The sequence below is a fragment of the Oncorhynchus nerka genome, linkage group LG21 (genome assembly GCF_034236695.1).
Source record: "Oncorhynchus nerka isolate Pitt River linkage group LG21, Oner_Uvic_2.0, whole genome shotgun sequence".
NCBI classification, from domain to species: domain Eukaryota; kingdom Metazoa; phylum Chordata; class Actinopteri; order Salmoniformes; family Salmonidae; genus Oncorhynchus; species Oncorhynchus nerka.
Window position 1 is genome coordinate 24,719,506 of NC_088416.1, and position 18,143 is coordinate 24,737,648.

General features: G+C 44.7%; 1 protein-coding gene across 1 annotated transcript; it reads left to right on the plus strand.

Moving 5' to 3' along the window:
- The first annotated feature begins 1,574 nt into the window (after window positions 1–1,574).
- LOC115104154 (formin-like protein 1) lies at window positions 1,575–17,997 on the plus strand. Its single transcript, XM_065006462.1, has 25 exons — window positions 1,575–2,286; window positions 7,472–7,555; window positions 8,166–8,252; window positions 8,353–8,426; window positions 8,802–8,885; window positions 10,507–10,650; window positions 10,803–10,917; window positions 11,000–11,076; window positions 11,181–11,274; window positions 11,775–11,849; window positions 11,958–12,068; window positions 12,199–12,348; window positions 12,492–12,593; window positions 12,705–13,284; window positions 14,137–14,261; window positions 14,464–14,666; window positions 14,854–15,088; window positions 15,187–15,255; window positions 15,367–15,447; window positions 15,671–15,800; window positions 15,973–16,136; window positions 16,265–16,366; window positions 16,929–17,033; window positions 17,230–17,326; window positions 17,585–17,997. Exons 1-25 carry the CDS (start codon window positions 2,110–2,112, stop codon window positions 17,647–17,649), a joined length of 3,330 nt encoding a protein of 1,109 aa, XP_064862534.1. The 5' UTR covers window positions 1,575–2,109; the 3' UTR covers window positions 17,650–17,997.
- Window positions 17,998–18,143: the final 146 nt, after the last annotated feature.

Consider the following 18,143-nt stretch of genomic DNA (forward strand, 5'->3'; position numbering starts at 1 on the left):
GGAACTCGGTCAAATCATGACGTCAGTGATCTTCAGGACGGAAAGTCGGATATATAGAAAGAAGCCCGAAGTTCCCAAGTTGGAATTCCGTATTGGATGACCGTTCAAATCGTTTTTTTCCCACTCGGAGCCCGGTTTTTTTCTCAATGTTCCCAGTTGTTTTGAACGTAGTCAAGTCGGAAGTCAGAGATTTCCGATTTCCCAGTTTTTTGAATGCGGCATATGGCTGCGTTTACACAGCCCGATTATGATATTGCTTTCACTAATTGTGCCAATCAGATCAGCTCTGAAAAAAATCTGATGTGATGAAGGTCTGATATAATTGTCCAAAAGATCAGAATTGGGCTTCCTTATCTGAACGCAGTCATAGGCTCCTTATATCTGGAAGTAGGCCTGCTGCTGTTTTTTTTTTTTTTTACCAGTAACTGATTTTGCTCTGCAACACTGGTGAGTGGCCAGTCAGTGACATTAATCAATCTGGTAGAAAGTGTCTACTAAGACCCTGTTGATGTTCTGATTGTCAGAAATTGATCCACCACCACATGGTAACAACATGGGCAATTTCGCCTTGACTTCACTAGGGGTAGCAATGTGAATAGCTGACACAGGGTAGTGGTCTTGGAATGATATTTGAGGGTACACTGGGTAAAACGCAACTGCACTCACATTTCCACAACCTATGTTCTGGCAGTGGTTTCCTAACAATGGAAAGTCAAGGATGTAAGGATAAAAAACTTTACTTAATCCACCCTGTACCATTTGGCATGCACCGACCATCCACAAGGCCAGATACGTGTAGTTACTTCCTAGCTCATATGACTATGGGCCCAATACCCCTACTTAGTCTTCCGTTATTCCTTATTTTTTCCACCCCCTCCACTTTACTCTCTTGTCCATCTTCTCCAACCACACCCTCTCTGCTTCTCCCTCAGTCTCCTCTCTCCACCCCTCCACTTTACTCTCTTGTCCATCTTCTCCAACCACACCCTCTCTGCTTCTCCCTCAGTCTCCTCTCTCCACCCCTCCACTTTACTCTCTTGTCCATCTTCTCCAACCACACCCCCTCTGCTTCTCCCTCAGTCTCCTCTCTCCACCCCTCCACTTTACTCTCTTGTCCATCTTCTCCAACCACACCCTCTCTGCTTCTCCCTCAGTCTCCTCTCTCCACCCCTCCACTTTACTCTCTTGTCCATCTTCTCCAACCACACCCTCTCTGCTTCTCCCTCAGTCTCCTCTCTCCACCCCTCCACTTTACTCTCTTGTCCATCTTCTCCAACCACACCCTCTCTGCTTCTCCCTCAGTCTCCTCTCTCCACCCCTCCACTTTACTCTCTTGTCCATCTTCTCCAACCACACCCTCTCTGCTTCTCCCTCAGTCTCCTCTCTCCACCCCTCCACTTTACTCTCTTGTCCATCTTCTCCAACCACACCCTCTCTGCTTCTCCCTCAGTCTCCTCTCCCCACCTTACTCCACCCCCTTGTAGTTTTGCTTCTCTCACACACAGCAGGAAGTTATTCTTCTGCTTTTTCTGGTTATGCGGTTTCTGCCTCTGCTGCAGCGACTGCGTCAAACTCCCCTCTCCTTCCTGTAACACCCGTGCCCTGCCTGCCTGTGCTGAGCTCGTTGTAGGAACTATGAACAGTTAATTAGTTAAAAACAACATCTCGCTTCTACAAGGCGCCACTTTTCAGGTTTCAAGTTGGTCCGATTTTTTTCCCCTTCTCCTAGTAACACCTGTTATCCAGCAGAGAGTGAGGACAGTGGAAGAGATACGGGATTGGGAGGAAAGATGTTGCTCCATCAAAGATCCTCACCTCAGGACCAAGACAATTGCAGTAGGCCAGTGGCTGTTCCATCCACCTGCCTAATCTCCCAGAGACATTGAAGGGCCAAGGACTCCAAGACCTGTTTTTATTCACCTTCTCTTTTCTTTTTTTGGAACTTCATTGGACTGCCCTACATTGGAACTAACTAGCTACTTTTTCTCAGTGTGGACAGGTTTGCAGACATCGGAGTTGGAGTCTGTTTTCGAGTCAGGTCTAATAGCACATCCAGTTAAAAAGAGTGTTTTTTTAACCTTTCCCCTGGATTACCTGTTCAGGTTGGTGATGGGGAATGCGGCGGGGGGAATAGAGCAGGCCGATGGCAGGGAGGCCAAGCACTCTGTGGGGTCAGGAACGGGCCTGAGTGACCCCACCCCGACCCTGCAGAAGAAGCAGTCTGCTCCCCCCAAGCTGCCCGTGCCCCCAGAGGACGAGCTGGAGGAGCGCTTCAGTGTGGTTCTGGTGAGTGGCAGGACAGGAGGGGGGAAACATCATGCATACCAACACGCAGAAACGCAGACACATCACACAGGACTTTAGACGCATCACACACCTACTGTATGTACTGCACCGATGTCAAATGGAACAGGTGAAATCACTCACTTAAATATGCACCGGTGCCAGATGTCTGAGAGAAAATACATTCAGCTTCACATTTGAATTATTCTGTCAAGGTAATTCTGGTTCCTGTTAGAAAACAATGCCGTCTCTCTCACTGCAGCCAGTCATGTTAGTAAAGAGAGCTGACATTTTGTTGGCCTCAATCCCATCCAAAAGCTCACATCCTCTTTTAGATATTTTGAAATCGGCCTCTCTGCTCAGCCTGTGTTCAAATGATCTCATAGACCTTCGACTGCCGCCCTCCCTCTTAGATGAACCGGAGACACCATAAAGGCACAGTGCTGGATTGAGCAATAGATTTTGCACGAGAGAGACCACAAGACTAAGACAGGAAGGCAAATGTTTCTCAAATATTTCAACATGCCATTTCCCATCAGTTAACACATATGGAGAACAACATAACGCTATCAATCCAACACTAGAAGCATGGTTGTTTTTTACAGAAGAAGCAGGACATCTCAGGGGAACAAGGCCTTATCTGTAGAAACAGTCAATCATGAGTAGCGCAAGCAGTTTGAAATCACGCATTTAGATAAACCTCTGATAAATGTGATGCTAAACATATTAGGCACTAGATACGGAGACACACGAAAGACATGTGACATCATGGCAGTAAAACTATCTTTCCATGCATACCCCTTCACCTTCTTTTACTTTTATGTCTGAAAGAAAGAGGAAGTCAGGTCATGCTCTGAAAGAGCAGGCCGGTAGAAAGGACAGTGTGTGTCAGTACCACACACATATTAGCTAACAGTTATCACACTGCAGACAGTCTACATGCATTAAAGGAAAATGCTACCTTCTCTAGTCTAGATTTCAAACGGACCTTATACGGCACTTATAGCACTCACACAAGCAGATGTGTTTAGGTACGTGGCAATGTGTGAGAGGAGATATTAGGTAAAAAAGTAAGCATTTTTCATTTTTGAGAGTAATGTCCGGGCTCAGGGTGACAGTAAGAATGGAACAACCTGTTGAAACTGAGAACAGGACTTCCCCTCGTGTTCTAAATAGATCCCCACAGCGGAAGTGTCATAATACCCATAAAACCTAGCGGTCAAACAGCAAAATGGTTCCAATCTTTTTTCCATAATTCATTTTTCTCATAGGGAATTTTAGAAACATTTTAAAATAAGGGCTGTGTTTTGTGTAGGCTTACCCTGGCGTGACGTTTTGATATCCATGTAAATATCTCTCTCGGACAAGGTGACTTTTATCAATATATTCGGCTCTATTTATGGTCAGATTAGAAAATGCTAATTAGCATCAAAGTAGACATCATGCAAGACTGCAAATCCCTGCAAGCTCCTGCACGTCATCTCTAGCTGACACCTTTGCTAACAGGTATGGTGTCAATTTAAAACTTGCACAAAACCATTCACGTAATTATCAATTTAAAGAAATGTAGCCAATTTATTAATATTAAATTGTAGCTAACGTTAGATAGTTAATCCAGAGATTCTTATCATTTCCTCAATTTGTGGTCTTGTCCAGATCATCATGGCATTTGTATATCTGTAGGATAGCCAAATTAGCAGCTAATTAGCATTAACAAATAAATCATTGGGGGGGGGGGGGATAAATGCAGGCAAATTTATTGATTAAAGTCACCTTGTCCTAGAGAGATTTACATGCTTATCAAAATGTCAAGGCAGGGTAAGCCTACACAAAACACAGCCCTTATTTTAAGTGCTTCTAAAATCCCTTATGGGAAAAATGTATGGTAGAAAAACAATTGGAACCATTTCCTTGTTTGACTGATAGGTTTTATGGGTATTATGACTGATACTTGTTTTTATTAACTTTTTTGCTCTTTTGCACACCAGTATCTCGACTTGCACATCATCATCTGCACATCTATCACTCCAGTGTTAATTTGCTAAATTGTAATTACTTCGCTACTATGGCCTATTTATTGCCTTACCTCCTCACGCCATTTGCACACACTGTATATAGACTTTTTCTATTGTGTTATTGACTGTACGTTTGTATATTCCATGTGTAACTCTGTGTTGTTCTTTGTGTCGCACTGCTTTGCTTTATCAGAGTTACACATAAACAAACGTACAGTCAATAACACAATAGAAATATATATGTACAGTGTGTGCAAATGTAGAAGAGTAGGGAGGTAGGGCAATAAATAGGCCATAGAGGTGAAATAATTACAATTACAATTTAGCATTAACACTGGCGTGATAGATGTGCATATGATGATGATGATGATGATGATATGCAAGTAGAGATACTGGGGTGCAAAAGAGCAAGAGGGTAAGTAATACTATGGGGATGAGGTAGTTGGGTGTGCTATTTACAGATTGGCTGTGTACAGGTACGGTGATTGGTAAGCTTCTCTAACAGCTGATAACATAAGGAATAGATACAATATCCCTTTGAAATAAGGCACGTATAGATCTGTTGTTCTGAGGGAGCAAGGAGAGAAACATATTTCTCCTATTGGAGAGTCAACTGTACTAAGCGAGGGAAGGTCAAGAAGGTGACGTCTGGTTCCACCTCAAAATAACATGAGAGTTGCAGATGGAATAGCATCAAAGACTATGGCGAACTCTCTATGTGTAACAGGGATATTGTAACGAGATAGAAATTCCTCTTAATTGAGTAACGATCCTTCTGCATTAAAAAAAGTTGACTCACCAGCAGGATATGATCATTAAACCAGTTCTTAAAAAATAAATACTTGTTTCTATACAAAATATCCTTATTGTTCCAAATGAAATACCTATGCAGGGAAAAATCATGTTTATATATAAACCATGCTAAGAATATTAATTTTGTAGGAATCTTATCAATGTTATAGTTACAAAATAACATAAAATTGAAGCCACCAAAGAAGAGAAGATATAATGAGGGATGAAGTTCCTTAAGAATTCTTTAAGAAATGTTTAGCCCAATTTATCAGTATTATTCAAAGTAGGAACATCAAAAAAAATTGACACCACCATATTCATGAGTTCATAACGACAGATTTCCTAATATAATGTGTATGATTTTTCCAGACGAAGTTGAAAAGCATCTGTCTGGTCAACCACTTTACCTATTTTGTTGTCAAGATGTAGGGACTGGGCTGCATAAGTAAGTCTGGAGATACCTTCTGCTTTAGAAAGCAATACTCAACCTTTCAAGAATACATCCCTCTGCAACCAATGGTTCAACTTCTTTAAGTTTTTTCCATAATATGAAATTAAATAAGCATCTTTCCTGTTGATCCTTAGACAGCGGTAATCTCAAGGTATGTTACTTCTTCCTTGACTGGAATATTGCATATAGAAGGTATCACACTGTCTTTAACAGCAAACAATTCACACTTATTAAGGTTTAGGCAAAGACCGGATGCTTTTGTAAAAATATTTATCACATCGAATGCTCTAGGAATCTGGTCAGCATCTTTCAAAAAAGGGTGGTGTCATCTGCATGTTGACTGATGATAATATCTCTGTCAGCAATAGAGATCCCCTTTATGTTGCTGGATTTAACAAAAGTTGTAAGAAGTTGGATTGCAAGCAGTTAGTGAACATTTCTCCTTTGCCAAGATAATCCATCCACCTGACAGATGTAGCATATCAAGAAGCTGATTAAACAGAGTGGTCATTACACAGGTGCACCTTGTGTTGGGGACAACAAAAGGCCAAACTAAAATGTGCCGTTTTGTCACACAACAATGCCACAAGTTTTGAGGGAGGGTACAATTTGCATGCTGCCTGCAGGAATGTCCAACAGAGCTGTTGCCAGAGAATTGAACGTTCATTTCTCTACCATAAGCTGCCTCCAACGTCTTTTTACAGAATTTGGCAGTACATCCAACCGGCCTCAAATGGAACGACACATACTCAAAAATATAGATGTGTGTGTGCGCATGCGTACATGTGTACAAACCATGCGCACATAAGAGTATATGTCTTTCTGAGTGGGTATGTGTGTGTATGAGTAACCTCATGTGTATGTACAGCGCATATTCACATACACATTGTCTACATTTGGTTTTCTGTTGCTAGTCTTTGTCTTTCAAAATCCACCATCGGTCCCTCCCATACTGTACCCCACCCAAACCCTATAGCTATGTCCCCAGCAATGCCCACACTAACATGTCAAACCACAGGGGTTTGTTAACGTGTTAAGAGGAAGCCACAAACTGTTGCTTGAGAAGATTCAATTCTGCACATCTAACCACAGTCCACACCCTTTCTTAGTAGGACCAAGACTGCCTCGACTAAAACATCGCTCGTCTTAGATGCCTTAAATAAACAACGTTCATTAGCGGTTAGTTTGGCCGGCAACATCTACGGGGTTATTGTGTGTGACGTGTCACATGAGAATGATGCTTAAAAAAAATCGATTGTATTTTCCCATGTTAATCAAAAGGCATGACAGAGTTAAATCAACTTCTCGTGATATAAACACACCATATTTTCTTGTAGAAAGGGCCAGGTGGCTCACTTGTCATAGAGACGAGTAACTGTTGAATCAATCAGGTTAAATCCACCTGCAACTCACTCAAACAGGTCATGGCTAAACGGCTACTGTATAGGCCCGCTACGTTCCATGATGAATGGAGGAGCATTATCTGTATGTGTTTGAAAATGCTCATGACTAGATGTGATACATGCTCACAGATGGTTTCCATTAGTTACTAGCAATACATGTAAACAGTGAGTCACCTCCGTGGTGTAGGATGATGATAGCGTTCACTAATACCTCTGGTGGGGACATCTGTGGTTTCTGATCACATTTGAACAGCATGGCATGAACAGGAAGCGTTATGACAATGTGCACAAGAGCGTTGGCTGGTTGGTAGTGAAGAAAGAAATGAAATATTTTTTCAAGACAATATTATTGAAGAGGATATTATTATGCAGGCACTGCTTAATTGAAGTCTATTGAGTAACATGCCGTTGTAGACCGCTCTGAGTTCATTTAAATGCAAGATCCCCAAAGGCCCCAGTTGTAGTCACAGTAACAGTCATGTCATTATTGATGTAGGTTTTTGAAGTGCACCTTATTCTATTCTCAGAGCTATATGAACTTGCCTCCAGACAAGCTGAAGCTGTTGAGTCAGTATGACAATGACAAGAAGTGGGAGCTGATCTGTGATCAGGTAAGAACATGACGTCTTGTTGGGAGCCTTACATGGGGTGATTGGTTCATGCACTAGTACATACACAGTTCTACATGATTGGGTAACGCCTTATTTCAGTGGTCCGTAATAAACGATTTATTAATCATTACTCCCACATTTATAAGCCATTTACTAATCATAAGTAAAGTATGTTTGCAGTCCCAAATCTAAAGCGAGCACTAACCAATACCTAACCCTAACCATAAATGGTGTGCAATATTTTTGTAAATGCCTTATAAATGGTTTATTACAGACCGTTAAAATAAAGAGTAACCCCTGATTGTATCTGAGATTAAGTGTTGTAAAAACACAGCATACGGACATAACCGTGAAGAAAAATACATGTGTATTGCTGGTGTCCGGTTGCCAATATGTAATGTGGGTTAGAGTGCAAAAAGGTCATATAGTCTTCTAGCAAAACACTACACCTCTGATGGGTTCCTGTGGTAAGCATGTTTCCCATCAGCAGGTTGGCATGGTAACAGAGTGGTTTGCGGTGCTCGTTGTGTTTGACTGTCTCATTTGTCTTCTTTACTCACCCTCCTCCTCTCATCCCCTTCTCCTTCCTCCCTCCATTCTGTGTGGTCAGGAGCGGTTCCAAGTGAAGAACCCTCCCTCTACCTATCTGACCAAGATCAAGAGCTTCTATCAGGACCAAGGAGGAGTGACCCGCAGGGTGGGTGTACAGTCCCCCCCTCTCACATTTCTAGAGCTTCTAGTCTTTGTGCATCTCCTTCATTCATAGAGCTTCTCTGTATGGTTTTGGCCTATTTTAGTTCAAGAGGCGGGTCCAGGAGTCCACCCAGGTATTGAGAGAGCTGGAGATCTCCCTCCGCACTAATCATATTGGGTGAGTGACTGGACCAGGATTAGCCTCTACCAAGTCCCCTAACAACCAGATGTTCTGGTTTTCAGGGGAAATGGAAAGAGAGCCTGTGATGCAACTTCTGCTTTTGGACTTTAATAAGGAGACACTCCATCTTAACTCCTCCTCCACATTTACTGGATTGGTTGAACAGTGCAGATGAGAACTTCCCCTGACAGTTTTTTTCTTCTTCTTCTCATCAAGACCAGTATGTAGGGAATCTAGTTTCAGGTGTTTCTTTTACGCCTGCTATGTTCGGTTTGACCAGGACTGGTCCCACAGTTATCCCATCAGTCAGTATGACTGACTCAAGTGTCCTTAAAGTAGTATCGTGTTCTAATTCTCTTTCTCTCTATATAGCTGGGCCCAGGAGTTTCTGAATGAGGAGAACCAGGGTTTGGATGTATTGGTGGATTACCTGTCCTACGCCCAGTGTGACGCTTTGTGAGTATCCCTTGCAGCCTCCCCTTCTGTCTTAACAGAATCCCGTACAATATCAATGAGACATACAGTTCCAGTCAAAAGCTTGGACACACCTACTCATTCAAGGGTTTTTATTTATTTTTTTACAATTTTCTACATTGTAGAATAATAGTGAAGACATCACAACTATGAAATAACACTTCTGGAATCATGTAGTAACCAAAAAAGTGTTAAACCAATCAAAATATATTTTATATTATTCAAAGTAACCACCCTTTAACTTGATGACAGCTTTGCAGACTCTGGGCATTCTCTCAACCATCTTCACCAGGAATGCTTTTCCAACAGTCTTGAAGGAGTTCCCACATACGTATGCTGAGCACTTGTTGGCTGCTTTTCCTTCACTCTACGGTCCTACTCATCCAAAACCATCTCAATTGGGTTGAGGTCGGGTGATTGTGGATGCCAGGTCATCTGATGCAGCACCATCACTCTCCTTTTTGGTCAATTAGCCCTTACACAGCCTGGAGGTGTGTTGGATCATTGTCTTGTTGAAAAACAAATGATAGTCCCACTAAGCGCAAACCAGATGGGATGGCATATTGCTTCAGAATGCTGTGGTAGCCATGCTAGTCAAATGTGCCTTGAATTCTAAATACATCACAGACAGTGTCACCAGCAAAGCACCCCCACACCATCACACCTCCTCCATGCTTCACGATAGGAACCACACATGCAGAGATCATCCTTTAACCTACTCTGTGTCTCACAATAATCTCATATTTGGACTCATCAGACCAAAGGACAGATTTCCACCGGTCTAATGTCCATTGCTCATGTTTCTTGGGCCAATCAACTCTCTTCTTCTTATTGGTGTCCTTTAGTAGTGGTTTCTTTGCAGCAATTCGACCATGAAGGCCTGATTCACTCAGTCTCCTCTGAACAGTTGATGTTGAGATGTGTCTGTTACTTGAACTCTGTGAAGCATTTATTTGGGCTGCAATCTGAGGTGCAGATAACTCTAATGAACGTATCCTCTGCAGCAGAGGTAACTCTGGGTCTTCCTTTCCTGCGGCGGTCCTCATGATAGACAATTTCATCATAGCACATGATGGTTTTTGAGACTGCACTTGAAGATACTTTCAAAGTTGTTGAAATGTTCTGCATTGACTGACCTTCACGTCTTAAAGTAATGCTGGAGCTGTTCTTGCCATATGGACTTGGTCTTTTACCAAATAGGGCTATCTTCAGTATACCACCCCTACCTTGTCACAACACAACTGATTGGCTCAAATGCATTAAGAAGGAAAGAAAATCCACAAATGGACTTTTAACAAGGCACACCTGTTAATTGAAATGCATTCCAGGTGACTACCTCATGAAGCTGGTTGAGAGAATGCCAAGAGTGTGAAAGTTGTCATCAAGGCAAAGGGCGTTCAACACTTGTTTGGTTACTACATGTTTCCATATGTGTTATTTCCTAGTTATGATGTCTTCACCATTATTCTGCAATGGAGAAAATAGTTGAAAGAAAACCCATTGAATGAGTAGGTGTATCCAAACATTTGACTGGTACTGTAGATGTAATGTTTGATTATGTATACGTGACTATATGTTTGTGTATTTGGGAATGTGTCTATAGGTTTGACCTGGAGGGTGCTGAGAATGGGGGAACACTGTCAGAGAGAGGGAAGCCAGTGGAGAGGTCCATGGAGGACCTGAATAAGAGTGCAGGAAGCTCCCCTACACATGGCATGACCAGAGCAGCCCGCGCCCTGACCGTACGGTAAGAACTATCAGCCGTTATGAGACCCGAGTCTCAACCCAGCAAGCCTTACAGACCACAGGATAAATCTCACCAAAAATATTCTACTGAAAAGTGGAACCTTCTGACCAGTGACCACCATCTCCTCCATCCTCTCAACATCTCCTAAGCAGAATAACCTCTCTGGCCCAGAGTAGGAAAACTCAGAAGAACTCTCGACTCTCGGCCAGTCAGAGGGACGACGTCCATGTGTGCATCATGTGTCTGCGTGCCATCATGAACTACCAGGTGTGTGTGTGTGGTGTGTGGGCATGACTGTGACATGGAGTGTGAAATTGTGAAATTCCAACGTTGATTATCACTTTTTCAGTCGGGCTTCAACCAAGTTATGACTCACCCACGCTGTGTCAACGAGATCACTCTCAGTCTCAACAACAAGAACCCCAGGTATGAACACCTGTGTGTGTGATGATGTGTGAAGTGTGTGTGCATGCTTGTGCATGTGTGTGTGATGTGTGTGTGATGTGGTATTATATTCTTGGTCTCTACAGAACCAAAGCCCTGGTGTTGGAGCTGTTGGCTGCTGTGTGTCTTGTGAGGGGCGGTCATGACATCATTCTCGCCGCCTTCGACAACCTCAAGGAGGTGAAGGGAAACTTAGCCACACTATAGCAGACTTTACTTTACCAATATGTACTGTATCATCTCACCTTAGCCTACTCATTTGTGTCTTCTCAGGACCAAGATTTTTCTCTTCTAAGTAATCTCACGACTGATACACGCCACAACCCTGTCTCAGTCTCACCAAGCACACTTAGAACTCTAAAACACACACTCACACGAAGACATCATGTTGGGAGTGTGCAACCAGTCCTCACCAAACTGAAGGGCCCCTTTAAATGACTGAAATGTAGTCTGAAAGAATTCCACTGATGTCGATATAGACTTTCCACATTGGTGACCATCGCGACTAATAATAGATTTAATGTTGGATGTGTTCAAAGCAGAAGTGGACAAATTTGATCAGCTTTCTATGAATACAAACACACACGGTACCAAAACGTACACACTCCTGTGTACATCTGTTGAAGTGCCTGACTGTGTTACTGAAACAAGGAACGTCTTCCCCATGCCCTTTCACTCAGGTGAGCGGAGAGAAGAACCGCTTTGAGAAACTGATGGAGTACTTTAGCAACGATGACAGCAACATTGACTTCATGGTAGGTAGACACACAACGGCTTTAAGTCTCCTGGCTGATGTGTTTGCGTTTGACTCACAATGTAGTTCTGAAAGGTCAAAGATCAAATATGATGATCCCTCTCGCCAGGTGGCCTGCATGCAGTTCATTAACATTGTGGTGCATTCGGTGGAGAATATGAACTTCCGTGTGCACCTGCAATATGAGTTCACTCACCACGGACTGGACCAGTACCTAGAGGTAAACGCTCCATTCATCCTTCTCGTCTCATTGTTGGAAATGGAACCGTCACAACCGCAAAACCAACTCCTTCAAACTGAAATGAAACCGTCATGATAACGATGGTCGTGTGTGTGTGTGTGTGTGTCAGTCTCTGAAGCTGACGGAGAGTGAGAAGCTGCAGGTTCAGATTCAGGCCTACCTGGACAACGTGTTTGATGTGGGGGCTCTGCTGGAGGATGCAGAGAACAGGGGTGGCGTACTGGAGCATGTGGACGAACTGCAGGAGCACAACTCACAGGTCAGTGATACATACTGTACACACACAGTCTCGTTCATTCAAATCACACGTCTAAAAAAGGCCAGCAATTACTCTATGACTCTGTCTGTGACCTCCGAATGTTGTGTTGGCATGTTGTGTCGTGTCGTGTTGTGTTTTTGTAGCTGAGTGCCAGGCTAGAGGAGATTGAGAGCCAGTCTGCAGAGAGGATGGCTGAACTGGAGAAACAGCTCCTCCAAGTCACCAAGGAGGCAGAGCTGCTCAAGGTCTGCACTGTACAATGAACTGTGGACTGTTTACAATATAGTGTATCAGACAGAAAGGTGTGTGATTGTGTGATGATAACTTTTCCTTGCCTTTGTGTGTGCGACTGACAGGAGAGCCTGCGGGACTCCTGTTCCCAGGTCAGTTCTCTGCAGCAAAGAGAGAGGGAAAGGGAGATGAGCCAGGAGAGGGAGCGGGACAGAGAACGTCTAAGCCAGCCCTCCTCTGAGCTAGAACTCAAGGTGCAGGAGCTGCAGGAGCGAGGGCTGATCCGCCTGGGACGCACCCCCTCTGGGGCCCTAGACCTCCAGGTGGTGCCTGTCACCATCATCGAGTACGCACCCGCCCCAGCCTCTGAGCCCCGGCTCAGCTCCACGGGACCCACTGCCCCTGGCCCAGACATCCCCGATGCCACTCCCTCCTCAGCCATCTCTGCTGTCCCCCCTCCTCCTCCCCCCCCGCCTCCTGGGCCTGGTGGACCTGCTCCCCCACCCCCTCCACCTCCTCCTCCTCCTCCTCCCCTGCCTGGCTCCGGTGGCCCACCTCCCCCTCCTCATCCTCCTCCTCCCCCGCATGGCTCCGGTGGCCCACCTCCCCCTCCTCCCGGGGGAGGTCCGCCCCCACCTCCTCCTCCACCCGGTGCAGGACCTCCGCCTCCACCCGGAGCCCCACCTTCTGGAGACAGCCAAGCCGGTAAGGGGACTCTTAACTGTTTCCATTGGAGATGTATATGTAACTGCCAAAATAAAGGAAACACCAACATAAAGTGTCTTAATAGAGCCATAACTAGCTTCAATGCACCTTGGTATAGATTTTACAAGTGTCTGGAACTCTATTTGAGGGATGCGACACCATTCTTCCACCTGAAATTCCATAATTTTGTATTTTGTTGATGATGGTGGAAAATGCTGTCATAGGAGCCACTACACAATCTCCCATAAGTGTTCAATTGGGTTGAGATGTGGTGACTGAAACGCCATGGCATATGATTTGCATTGTTCATCAAACCATTCAGTGACCATTCGTGCCCTGTGGATAGGGGCATTGTCATTGTATGGGGGCATAGCAATGGGAGCCAAAATAATCGCCTGCCCATCATTTCTATACATGACCCTAAGCATAATATGAAGTTAATTGCTTAATTCACTCAGGAACCACACCTGTGTGGAAGCAGTTACATGTGTATATCAGTGGCGGCTGCTGAGGGGAGGACGGCTCATGATAATGGCTGGAACGGAGCGAATGGAATGGCATCAAACATGTGGAAACCATGTGCTTGATGTATTTGATACCATTCCACCTATTCCGCTCCAGTAGCGGTCTACAGCAGAGATTAGAAGATGAGAGGGGAGATCATGAAAGTAGAGGAGAGATTAAAGAGATTAGGGTGTGAGAGGTCAAATAGGAGAGAGCTCTATGCTAATCAGATTGTCAGTCAATCTGATGAATTTGTATACGTCCAATTTGCTGAAGGGTGAAATGAGTGCACTGGCGATTGACAACTGTGATTGATCCTCTCTCCTACTCTCGCTCTCTTTCTCTCAGGAGGTAAAAGCAGGAAACCCATCCAGACTAAGTTCCGGATGCCTTTGCTCAACTGGCAGGCACTGAAGCCCAACCAGGTGACTGGCACGGTCTTCCACGAGTTGGACGACGAGCAGGTCTTAGGGGTAAGACCAAACCTTCACACAGATACTAGTGCTGACTGAACTCTACTCTTCCATTCTCCCTTCTCTCACCTTCCCTCTGACCCCCACTTTCCTCCCCTCTTCCTATTTTTACTCATCTCTCTCTCTCTCTTTATATCTCTTCCTCCTCTCCCTCCCCTCCCCCTTCCTCCCTCTCTAACCATCTCTATGCGTGTTGTGTCAGGAGCTGAATATGGAGGCGTTTGAGGAGCAGTTTAAGACCAAGGCCCAGGGTCCTCCTGCAGCTCTGTCCACTCTTAAGGTCAAGGTGGCCCAGAAGGCCCCCAGCAAGGTCAACCTGATCGAGGGCAACAAGGCCAAGAACCTGGCCATCACGCTACGCAAGGGAGGCAGGAGCCCCGCAGACATCTGCACAGCTATCGAGACGTATGGAACTATATCTGCTCCTATTCTGTTCCTTTCCTTAGTAAACATATTTCTCTCACTCATTTAATTTCTTTATGCCTTTTTTGTTCTCGTTAATCCCTTCATTCTCTTTCTCCTCATCCCACACTCTTCTTTTGTCCCTTCCTTACCATCTTACCTCCCTCCCTCCCTCCCTCCTCCTCTCCAGGTATGACCAGCAGGCGTTGGGGCTGGACTTCCTGGAGCTGCTGGAGAGGTTTGTCCCGTCAGACTACGAGCTGAAGCTCCTCCAGAACTACGAGAAGGAGGGCCGTCCGCTGGATGATCTGGCAGAGGAGGACCGCTTCATGATGCGCTTTGGGAAGATCCCCCGTCTGGCCCAGCGAATCAGCACCCTCACCTTCATGGGCAACTTCCCCGAGAGCGTCAAACGTCTGCAGCCGGTGAGTCGGTTGCTCAGGACAGACAATGAAATTGCATCTGTACGACAATGACTTTCTTCAGAATCTGGTACAATTGTCATTCATAATCTCACCAACAGCAACTGGACTCCATGATCGCAGCATCCATGTCCATTAAGTCCTCGGCCAAGCTGAAGAAGATGTTAGAGGTGAGTGGAGGGCATCCCTGTCCGTCACTGCTAACCTCCAATCAGAGAGCCTCTTTAAACAGGCCTGCACTGTCTATGTAACACATTCTGCATCTGGCTCCTCCTCTCCAGATCATCCTAGCCTTTGGGAACTACATGAACAGCAGTAAGAGGGGTGCAGCCTATGGGTTCCGCCTGCAGAGTCTGGACCTGGTGAGTACCCCTCTGCTCTTGAGGCAAAATTGTGAGAACCATCACTAAGGTAGAGATTAACTGGCTGAAATAGTATGGCTTAAACTCTATAGCGATAAATAAGTCGCTATTAGCTAAAGCAAGGTTTTGGGCTGTTGAGGGCGCTGTGGTGTCTTGATAGGCAGGCCAGTCCATCTTTGGGAGATGACTCCATCTGTGCCTCTCTTTGTCTCTGTCCTGTCAGCTGCTGGACACCAAGTCTACAGACCGCTCCCAGACCCTGCTACACTTCATCTCCAGCATCGTCCAGGAGAAATACCCTGAACTCAACAACTTCCACACTGAGCTGCAATTTGTGGACAAGGCTGGCCTAGGTGCGGGAATGCAATCAACGGTTGCACGCGCACACACACACACACACACACACACACACACACACACACACACACACACACACACACACACACACACGCACACGCAGCTTGGAAACAATGCAGCCCTTCATAGTGAGAATAACTGACGCCCTGTTTCTCTCCTGTGTTTCAGTGTCTCTGGACAGTATTCTTCAGGGTATTCGCTCTCTGGAGAGGGGAATGGAAGTGACCAAGAAGGAGTTCCTGGTGCAGGAAGACAACACCGTGCTGAAGGACTTTGTCAAGACAAACAGTGAATTACTGGACTCATTACTCAAAGACAGCAAGACCGCTCAGGTTGGGATCACATAACATTTGAACTTAATAGACACCTCCAACACACATAATTCCACAGAAGATGTTCAATGCATATTTTAGTGTGAGCATCATCTCTCCTCCTCTTCCTCTCGCACCTCCTCCGCTAGGAGGCGTATGGCTCGGTGGTGGAGTATTTTGGAGAGAACCCCAAGACCACACAACCCTCCATGTTTTTCCCTCCGTTTGTCCGCTTCATGAAGGCCTATAAGGTGAGGTGGTGCCCCCGTAATGGGAAAGGATGAATGAAATAGCTCATTACGTTTAACTTGTGTCTATCGCGCCTGCATTTTGTATTGATATGCATGTTTGTTAAAGGGGCAGTGCAGTCAAATGTGATTTCCCTGTTTTATATATATTTTCCACACTATGAGGTATGAATAATATTGTGAAAATTATATCAATGCACTTTTAGTGTAAGAGCTGTTTGGCTGGGTGGGGTGGGGTTTTTGGACCACCTGGTAAGTTAATAGACCAATAACAAAGAACGTTTGCCCTCCTCTCTGCCAATAACAGATAGTTTTCATGTTACACATTCCTCCTATTAGGCTCCTCCAATTAGGGCCCTCTTTCAGACCACGTCTAGACAGTCCTAGCAAAATTCTTGCTTGAGAAATAGCATTGAGCTAAGAAGTAATTTGTTTTGTTTTCAATTCAAATGGTAAAATAATCACAGTAAGGTGCCGAATTGTTGCTCAGAAATGATTTGATATTGAGATTAAACGGCTGCGTCGAACCTCTAATGACCTGCTTTTGTGTGTGTGTCCCACACAGCAAGCAGAGAAGGATAATGAACAGAAGAAGAGACTGGAGGCCCAGAGCAGTGAGAACCAAGCAGAGTCTCCCTCCCCTAGAAAGAAAGAGGCTGCAGGACACAAGGTAGGACAACAGACTATAGACCCATACCAACTCAATCCACCACAGTCTCTACATTCCATGCAGCCAGTTATAAAAGGAGGTGGAGTACTGTCGTTTTGTAGCTTCCCTTATGACCGACCGACCAGTGACTAGTCATTCTAGTGTGGTCCATACTACATATGCCAGTGTGTCAGCTTTACCCTTTGACCCCTGCCAGTCTCCCATGATGCCCAAGATGGACCTGATAGCGGAGCTGAAGAAGAGGCAGGTGAAGCCTCAGGTGAAGGATGGGGCCCTGGAGGACATCATCACAGGTATGACAAACCACTACGGATAGAATACATTATGCACTATAGTCTTACATTGCAGTTTGATCTATAAAACAGAGTTAAGAACGCGTCGAGTCAATGCCATAAACACATTATAAGTGGGCTACAAGGCACTATAATAAATAAATGAATGCTTCATATGGATGTAAATCATAAAGCGTTACCACACTTTTCCCCCGGTACATTCGGAGATCGATATCCCTTGCTAAGTCCCAGTGGTTGTGTCTATGTGCTTTGTCCCAGACCTGAGGAACTCACCGTTCAGAGCAACAGATGGACGGAGACCAGCACAGCGTCAAGACACCTGAACAACAACCCCAGCTCCACTGAGATGGCTGTACACACTCCATGTCAAAGTGTATGCATACACAGAACACAAATACATACCTGTACTGTACTGTACATACACAATACACCTACATTAGTACAGAAGATTATATGGCCTTTTACCTATCAATACACGTTTAAACAACAGTATGAATTAACTCTGTAAATAGAACAGAGTTTAAGCTATACGTCATGAGCAAATGTGTAACATAGAAATACATTGATGCGTTTTTATCCATTTAGCTTTTTAAAATAACTTTGATTTTTTTGTTTCCGTTCATCTTTTAATGAGCACATTTTCTTTTTTAATTAAAAAAACAAGTTTCACATTGCTGTATCACTCCAAATTCATGACTCAAGTACTTGCTTACCCTAGAGTGGGTCCGTGACCTGCCAAGCCATTAGAAAGTCTATGTGCCCTGTAATCACATCAGAGTGTTCACGTTATGTCTGTACATGAGACATCCTCCTAGCC

Coding starts and splice junctions, on each gene's coding strand:
- LOC115104154 (XM_065006462.1), top strand. CDS start 2,110: ATGGGGAATGCGGCGGGGGGAATAGAGCAGGCCGATGGCAGGGAGGCC. Junction 2,287..7,471: donor AGCGCTTCAGTGTGGTTCTG/GTGAGTGGCAGG, acceptor TTCTATTCTCAG/AGCTATATGAACTTGCCTCC. Junction 10,918..10,999: donor GTGCCATCATGAACTACCAG/GTGTGTGTGTGT, acceptor TCACTTTTTCAG/TCGGGCTTCAACCAAGTTAT.